At 40.9% G+C, this 8,812-nt stretch overlaps 1 protein-coding gene across 11 annotated transcripts in view; it reads right to left on the bottom strand.

Moving 5' to 3' along the window:
- Nucleotides 1–2,983: 2,983 nt before the first annotated feature.
- Nucleotides 2,984–8,812, bottom strand: part of ZNF146 (zinc finger protein 146) — a 33,466-nt gene continuing 27,637 nt past the window's right edge. For 7 of the 11 annotated variants that reach the window (XM_011948683.1, XM_011948745.1, XM_011948697.1 and 4 more), the window contains one exon: nt 2,987–6,070. In XM_011948683.1, coding sequence (XP_011804073.1) covers nt 4,429–5,307 — 879 coding nt within the window. In that variant the 5' untranslated portion in view covers nt 5,308–6,070 and the 3' untranslated portion in view covers nt 2,987–4,428. Of the gene's footprint in view, nt 6,071–8,812 lie in introns of all 11 variants that reach the window. The other 4 variants (XM_011948665.1, XM_011948674.1, XM_011948688.1 and 1 more) reach the window with 2 other exon arrangements.

The raw sequence follows: 8,812 nt of genomic DNA, 5'->3' as shown, positions 1-8,812 counted from the left end.
GAGTGCAGTGGCGCAATCTCGGCTCACTGCAACCTCCACCTTCTGGATTCAAGCGATTCTCCTAGCTCAGCCTGCCAAAGTGCTGTGATTATAGGCGTCCACCACCATGCCCAGCTAGTTTTTTGTATTTTTAGTAGAAACAGGATTTCACCATGTTGGCCAGGCTAATCTTGAACTCCTGACCTCAGGTGATCCGCCTGCCTCAGCCTCACAAAGTGCTGGGATTACAGGCATAAACCACTGCGCCTGGTCCCAATATTTTTTTTATACAGAGTCTTGCTCTTACCACCCAGGCTGAGTTCAATGGCACGATCTCGGCTCACTGCAACCTCTGCCTCCTGGGTTCAAGTGATTCTCCTGCCTCAGCCTCCCCGGTAGCTGGGCTTACTGAGCAGCTGGGATTACTGACCCCCACCACCACACCTAATTTTTGTATTTTTCGTAGAGACGGGGTTTTGCCTGTTGGCCAGGCTGGTCTCAAATTCCTGACCTTGTGATCTGCTCACCTCGGCCTCCCAAAGTGCTGGGATTACAGCTGTGAGCCACTGCCCCCACCATCATTTTCTGAGGGAATTATTCTTTCCTCCATTAAATAAGTTGGCACTCTAGTTGAAAAATCAGTTGCCCATAGTGTATCAATTGATTTGCTATCTTAATTTGTGTTGGTATAACAGAATACCTGAATCTGGTTAAATATAAGGAACAGAAACATATTGGTTCACAGTTCTGGAGGCTGGGAAGTCCACAACTGAGAAGGTGACATCTGGCAAGGGCCTTCTTGTTGTGTCACCCCACGGAGGAAGGACAAGACAGAGCAAGTGGGGACAAAACTTGCCCTTTTATCATGACACCAATCCTACTCATGAAAGTGCAGACTTCATGGACTTTTTTTTTTTGAGATGGAGTCTCACTCTCTCCCAGGCTGGAGTGCAGTGGTACAATCTTGGCTAACTGCAACCTCTGCCTCCTGGGTTCACGCGATTCTCCTGCCCCAGTCTCCCAAGTCGCTGGGATTACAGGTACGCACCACCATGCCCAGCTAATTTTTGTATTTTTAGTAGAGACGGGGTTTCACCATGTTGGTCAGGCTGGTATTGAACTCCTGATCTCAGGTGATCCATCCGTTTGGCCTCCCAGAGTGCTGAGATTACAGGTGTGAGCCACCACGCCCAGTCCCTTCATGGCCATGTTAAGGGACTCAACGATTCATGCCATTACCATGGCAATTAAATTTCAATGTGAGTTTTGGAAGGGACATTCAACCCATAGCATTTGTGGACTCTCAATTCTCTTCCCACTGATCTATGTCTCCATCCTTTTGTTTTTCCCTTTTTTTTTTTTTTTTTTGGCAACAGGGTCTCACTCTGTCACCCAGGCTGCAATACAGTGGAACAATCATGGCTGACTGCAGCCTCAAACTCCTGGGATTAAGCAATCCTGCCAGCTCACCTTCCCAAGCGGCTGGGACTACAGATGTGTGCCACATGCCCAGCTAGAATCATCTGTAGATTAGTCATAATACCTAATACAATGTAAATGCTATCCAAATAGTTGTATGTTAACATTTGTATTTTTTAAATTGTTCTATATTTTAAATAATTTCCATCCAGGGTTCGTTGATTAATGGATGCAGAACCCCTGGATACAGAGGGCCAACTGTATCATAAAAAGAACACCTTAAAATGTGAAATATATGTGCAAAGAGGGAAAGCAGAGAAAAAGAGAGGGTACATCATATTAGAAAGGACAGATTCATTTAGACATTTAAGTATCTATTTCCTTCAAAAAGGCTAAAAGACACAGTGATGTAGTGCCATTTAATGAGTTTTTTCTTTAAGGTTTCAAAATCAAGCTCAAATGCTGTGTATTATTGACATTCACCATTATTCAAGAAAACCTTTAATAACACTGTTCATATTATACTGTGATGAAAAAATTTAAAAATTTTCAGGAAGGGCTGGCTTACAAAATAGAACTCTGTCTATGGTCTGACCCATTTTTGTCATACTGTCATCCTCTCTCCGTAACAGCAGTGGGAGGAGTGACATAGCTCTAGGTTAAGACCCACACACAGGTGTTGGCATCTAATGCACTGAACTGTGCAAGTTCTGGGAAGTTGTTTTCTCTTTTTAAAAATAAAATTAGCCGGGCATGGTGACTCACACCTGTAACGGCAGCACTTGAGGAGATCATGGGAGAATCACTTCACCCTAGGAGTTTGAAACTAATCTGGGCAATATACGGAGACCCCATCGCTACTTTTTTTTTTTTAATGTATTAGCACAGCATGGTGGTGCATGCCTGTAGTCCCAGCTACTTGGGAGGCTGAGGTGGGAGGATTGTGAGTCCAGGAGACAGAGGAGACTGCAGTGAGCCAAGATCCTGCCATGGTATTCTGGCCTGGGCAACAGAGCAAGATAGAAAAAAAAAAAAAAGATATTATCAAAAATGTAGTATTTAATGTACACGTTTCCCATGTATGCAGGAGAGGAAAACTGACATTCCAAAATCAGCATAACTGAAAAAGACCAATTATATGAAGCCTGTGTATGTATGTTTAACAAAAAGTTAAAATTTTCTAAGCTCATTCTGCAAAATGTTAGAAATACGAAGACAGAGGTCATATAGTGCAGCGGTGCCCAACCTTTTTGGTACCAGGGACCTGTTTCATGGAAGACAGTTTTTCCACGGATGGTTTGTGGGGGTAGAGGAATGGGGATGGGATGTTTTCGGGATGAAACTGTTCCACCTCAGATCATCAGGCATTACATTCTCATAAGAAGCGCACAATCTAGATTCCTCACATGCATAGTTCCCAATAGGGTTCGTGCTCCTATGAAAATCTAATGCCACCGCTGATCTGGCAGGAGGTGGAGCTCAGGTGGCAATGCTCACTCACCCGCCACCCACCTCCTGCCATGCAGTTAGGGGGGAGTTGGGGACCCCGATATACTGTGTATACCATGTTAAAATAATTCAAACATTTGGATTGTGCTGTCCTTTTAAATTTTAATAAAATAGATTAATTTCATATTACATAGAGAGCAAGTCCATCCACTCATCCGTGATAAAATTTTAGAAATATTTTCTATAAAATGTTTAGTATTTGATTGGAAATGAATCCAGTATAACATGACTTCCACAGATACAGCATTCCCATCCTCACTCCCATTCTTATTTTGAGAAATTTTAAAAATACAGAAAAGTACAAAAAATAAGACAAGATATCCCTATACCACAATCCAGAATCAATCAGTATCTTCTTATATTTACTTGAAGTCTTTTGAAAGAGAAGTGGATGTTTATATAAAAAGCTGAAGTCCCCTTTAACCAATACCCACCCCACCTCCCACACTCATTACTTTCCCTTCTCCACTCTTCACAGGTGACCACTATCAAGAGTTTGGTCTGTTTCCTTCCAATCCATTTCAAAAACATGTACATACACATATGCATCCATTACCAAGAGATAGTACTGAGTTTTGTGAGGGAATTTTTAATTCAAATTTACAAAGAGTCACTGTATTATCTGCATCCTTCTGCAACTTGATCCCCCTCAATAATTTTGGGATCCTTCTGTTAATACATGTGGATTTCATTTGTTGCATTTTACAGATATGTAGTATTACATAATAATTTCCCATATTGTTCATGATGAGCTTTCTCAATTTTTGGCTACTACAAATCAAGCCACAGTTAATATCCTATTATGTATTTCCTGAGCATTCATACTCACAAGTAGAACTGCTAAGTATTTCTGAAGTTGTTACAAGGAATGTTTCCCTATTCCCAAGGTCATAAGTATTTTAGTACATAGCTTTTTCATAATTCTGCTTCTAACCTCTGGATTCACTTTTGTGTATAGTTCATGGTCTATTTTTTTCCCCCTTGGAGAACAAATTACGTCCACTTAAAAAAAAAAATAGTTCCATTATTTCCTCACTTCCTGATGCCGCTTGTATCATATTCCAAATTCTAATAAATGCATAGGTCTTTTTCTGAAATCTCTTCTGCTCTGTTGAATCAATACCACGGGAGTCTTAATATTAGTTGTGGATGACCATGTCATCTATTTCTGTCTGTTCCTTTCCAATATTTACAACTTATTTTTCTTGTTACTGGCAAAGATCTCCAGATCTATGGTGGCAGCAATAAAATAAAGGCATCCATTTTCTGTTCCCATTTTTAGTGAAAATGTGCCTAAACTTTCACCATTATCTCTGCTGCAGGTTTCTTTGTTGGACACAGGCTTTTTATCATACGGTATCTTTCTCTTCAGTACAAATTTTCTGGTGTCCATTGAGTTTGTAGTATTTGTTAAAGTTAACCTCATTCGTGGTGCTTTGCTTCAGAAGGATTATTTCTGGTGCATGATGAGGTGCAAATTTCTAATGAAAGCTTTCCCACGTTCAAGGCGTTCATGGGGTCTTAGTGAGTATGAATTTTCTGGTGTCTAATGTGGTGTGATTTCTGGCTGAAGGCTTTCCCACATTCACTGCACTGATAAGGCTTTTTACCTGTGTGGATTCTCAAATGCAGAGCAAGGGTTGAGAACTGAGAGAAAGCTTTCCCGCATTCATTGCAACCATAGGGCTTCTCACCTGTGTGGCTTCTCACATGCACGGTGAGAGATGAGCTCTGAGAGAAGGCTTTTCCACACACATTGCATTCGTAAGGTTTATCACCTGAATGAATCCTCACATGTACAATAAGTGATGTTCTCTGAGAGAAGGCTTTTCCACATTCGTTACATTCATAGGGTTTCTCTCCAGTGTGAATGTTCTGATGTTTTATGAGGTACTTCTTCTGGCCAAAGGCTGTTCCACATTCACTACATTTAAAAGGCTTCTCTCCAATATGGATTTTCTCATGCTCAGTAAGGTTAGATTTGCCACTGAAGGTTTTTCCACACTCCTTACATACAAAGGGCTTCTCTCCTGTGTGAGTTCTCTGGTGTCTGATGAGGTTTGACTTCTGAATGAAAGCTTTCCCGCAATCTTTACACTCAAAAGGTTTTTCTCCAGTGTGAATCTTCTGGTGCGTAAGGAGGTTTTCCTTCTGGCTAAAGGATTTTCCACATTCATTACATTCGAAAAGCTTCTCCCCGGTATGGGTGTTCTGATGTTTAATGACATACTGCTTTTGGCTAAAGGCTTTTCCACACTCGTTACATTCAAAAGGTTTCTCTCTCGTGTGAAAATGCTCATGCTCGGTGAGGTTTGACTTGTGGCTGAAGACTTTCCCACATACCTTACAGGCAAAGGGGTTTTCCCCACTGTAGATTCTCTGCTGGCTGAGGTGTGACATCTGAATGGAAGCTTTCCCACATTCACAAGGTTTCTCTCCAGGATAAATTTCTTGATGAGTGAGGATTTACTTTTGGCTTAAGATATTTCCACATCTCTTACATTTATAAGGCTTCTCTGTGTATGACCTCCCAAATGCAGAGTAAGGGATACGGTTTGAGAGGAAATGTTATCATACTCAGTACATTCAATGCTTTCTCTCCAGAAAAATTTTCTAATACTCAATGAAGTTTTGCTACTTTCACTGGTTTCTCTCCAGCATGAATTTTCTGCTTCTCAGTGAGACTGTCATCTAGCTAAGGGCTTGTCAATACTCCTTAGAAGCACAGGGTTTCTCTTCAGCATGACTTCTATGCTCAATGAAATGTGACATGTGAGTAAAAGTTCCCCCACATTCAGTAAATTCATAGGGTTTCTCTCCAGTATGAACACTCTGGTATGAGACGAGGTACAAATGTTTTAAACCAGAGGCATTTACCCTTAAAGGGGGTGAATACCATAAGGAGTAAGCTGTGGTAGAGAAGTTCCCAACTAATTCCCTTGATGATTCTTTCCTGTACAACCTACCTCATGATTTCAGTTCAGGTTGTTCCAAACTCAAAACTTCAAAAAGATGTGGCCTTAAAACAAATAAGGTCTGAGAACAGAGGAAGTATTTTTTCTTATATTCAATGCTCTTTTCCTCAGTCTTTACTGGAGATGGATCAACGTGCCTCCGAAGTCCTGGTGTCTGTCTATCTGTGCATCATCTTCTCAGGCTTCCTCTAAAATGGAGTACAAAGAACCACAGCACAAAGGAGTTAATTCATAAAGTGCCCAGAACCATGGCTGGCACATGGTAGGCCCTTCATCCTGCCTTTATAGTAGCATCACTTTTATTTGTGACTTTTCCCATTGCTAGCAATAAAATTTTTTGAGATTAACTCTGGTAGCCCATCTTCCAATATGAAAGGAATCTATATTATTAACGCTTCCAACTAAATTATGAGAAGGGAACCGTACTTGAGGTGATCTAGGTAGAAAATTGACATTCATGGGTCTACAAAGCTGAGAGTACTCTTGAAAAATAGCCTTTCCATTTCAGAATTAGGAAGTTGTGTAACAAATAATGAAAAATTGCCAAATAGAAGAAAAAGATGACTACATAAAAATCAGAAAGTCCACCTGGGATGCTAAGGAAGAAAAATAATGCTCATATTTTTCTTTTTCTTTTTTGAGACGGAATTTCGCTCGTTATCCAGGCTGAAGTGCAGTGGTGCGATCTCGGATCTCGGCTCACTGCAACCTCTGCCTCCTGGGTTCAAGCGATTCTCCTGCCTCAGCCTCCCGAGTAACTGGGATTACAGGCATACGCCACCACACCCGGCTAAATAATGCTCATCTTTCTAAGAAAGGGAATAAATCAACCCACAAGTGCTTCCTCCCAAAACCCCATTAAAATGATAAGAAAGGGGAAAATGGTATAAACTCACAAGAAAAAAAAATTTACAAGAGACACTGGTACACAACAATAGGTATTAACAAACTTTTCAATAATGGAAAGGATACGGAAGAGTTCAATGCACAGCAGAGTTATCTGAGGAAACTCAAATAATGCAAATGTACTGCAGAAGAGAACGCCAGTGATTTGTACCACAAAATATCAGAAAAACTCAGAAAATGAAGTGAATTAAGTTTTTCAAAAGGAATAAAGGATGGTGGCTTAAAAAAATTGTAAGGAGCAGTTGAATACGCACTGTCCAGTCATGAGAACAAAGGACTGGCCACATTTTCGTATGAAATGGAAGTTTATCCCCTGCAGAAATTTAATCAGAGCTCAGGGGCATTCAGCAAATGAGATGACAGGAATGAGATGCTACACGGAAATCAGAAATTAAACCCACATATGTGGTAAGACCTGCAGCACTATTCTGCAGCTGAAGACAAAAGATGTTGGCAACCAGGTATATATACCTATGGGCAGGATACGAGAGAATCCTTCTCTGGAGAAACCAAAAGGCCCACAATAAACGTCATTAGCAGCCTGGCCAACATGGCGAAACCCTATCTCTACTAAAAATACAATAAATTAGCCCAGTATGGTGGTGCGTCCCTAGAGTCCCAGCTGCTTGGGAAGCTGAGGCATGAGAATCGCCTGAACCTGGGAGGCAGAGGTTGCAGTTAGCTGAGATCACATCACTACACTCCAACTCCAGCCTGGGTGACACAGTGAGACTGTTGCAAAAACAAAACAAACAAACAAAACCTCATTAAGATGGTAAGTGTCACTTGTATTCATATTTCATTGGCTAAAACAAAGGACTTGGCCATGGCTGCTCACTGGAGTCAGACAGTATAATCTTCTGCAAGACGGAGACCAATGGTTCAGTAAGCATTTCACTTTTCAGCCACTGAAGGATACAAGCACCCAGGCACAAAAGCTCACCTTTTAGTGAGCTGTTAACTAATATTCCACTAACCCCACTAACATGAAAAACATCAAAATCAAGAGAAAAAAGTTATGAGGAAATAAAGGCAAGGTCCAGCAGACAACACTAAAACCAATCAGGAATAGGTAGAAGATATTTTGTCAGTTAAAGAACAACAGGTTTTGTAAGCAAGAAATGGAAAGAAAAGTTCCCTTAGAAATTAAGACTGTTGGAGGGAGATGGGGGAGATAAAGCAGAGCATATCCACATTCATCAATAACAAGTCACCTTGTTCCAGAAGGCATCGTTTGCCTCACCCTAGCAAACTCAGGCATGGCTGGGTGCTCACTTGGCCGATAAAATACGATCACAAGTGACAAATGTCATTTCATGGTAGAAGTTTCCATGACAAGTTCAGAGGATACACCAAGGAAACATAAAAGCTGAGTAAAAGAAGTTCCAAAAAAAGAAAACTCATTAGAGGAAATATTCAAAGAACAAAAAAACTGCCTCTACTCTAAATCAAAGGGGCAACTTGATTAAGAATAAGACCCATACCTAGTCACATTACCGTGACATTTCAAAACAGAAAATACACAGGTTATAAATGTTTTCAGAAAGAAAGAAAAAGGCTGGACACAGTGGCTCACACCTGTAATCCCAACACTTTGGGAGGCCAAGGTGAGAAAACCATTTGAGCCCAGGAATTCAAGACCAGGCTGGACAATATAGTGAGACCCCATCTCTACAGGAAAAAAAAAAAAAAAGTAAAGAGTTTCCGAGACCAAAAAGTCTGAGAACAGCTGCTCAAAATATCCATTCAACAAATACTTGTCTCATTACCATGTGCATGGTACAGTTCTAGGCTCTAGGGATAAATAGTACTAAACAAACTTGATAATATCCCCTGCCCTCATCAAGTTTACATTCTAGTGGACATGATAACAGAATAGAGATGGTTTGTTAAAAAGCAGTACGGGCACAGTGGCTCCTGCCTGTAATCCCAACATTTTGGGAGGCTGAGGTGGGCGGATCACCTGAGGTAAGGAGTTCAAGACCAGTCTGGCCAACATGGCGAAACCATCTCTACTAAAAATA

Source organism: Colobus angolensis, unplaced genomic scaffold (assembly GCF_000951035.1).
Source record: "Colobus angolensis palliatus isolate OR3802 unplaced genomic scaffold, Cang.pa_1.0 Scaffold107, whole genome shotgun sequence".
Classification (NCBI taxonomy): domain Eukaryota; kingdom Metazoa; phylum Chordata; class Mammalia; order Primates; family Cercopithecidae; genus Colobus; species Colobus angolensis.
Note: the sequence above shows the minus strand (reverse complement) of the source record. Positions and strands in the feature narration are given on the sequence as shown.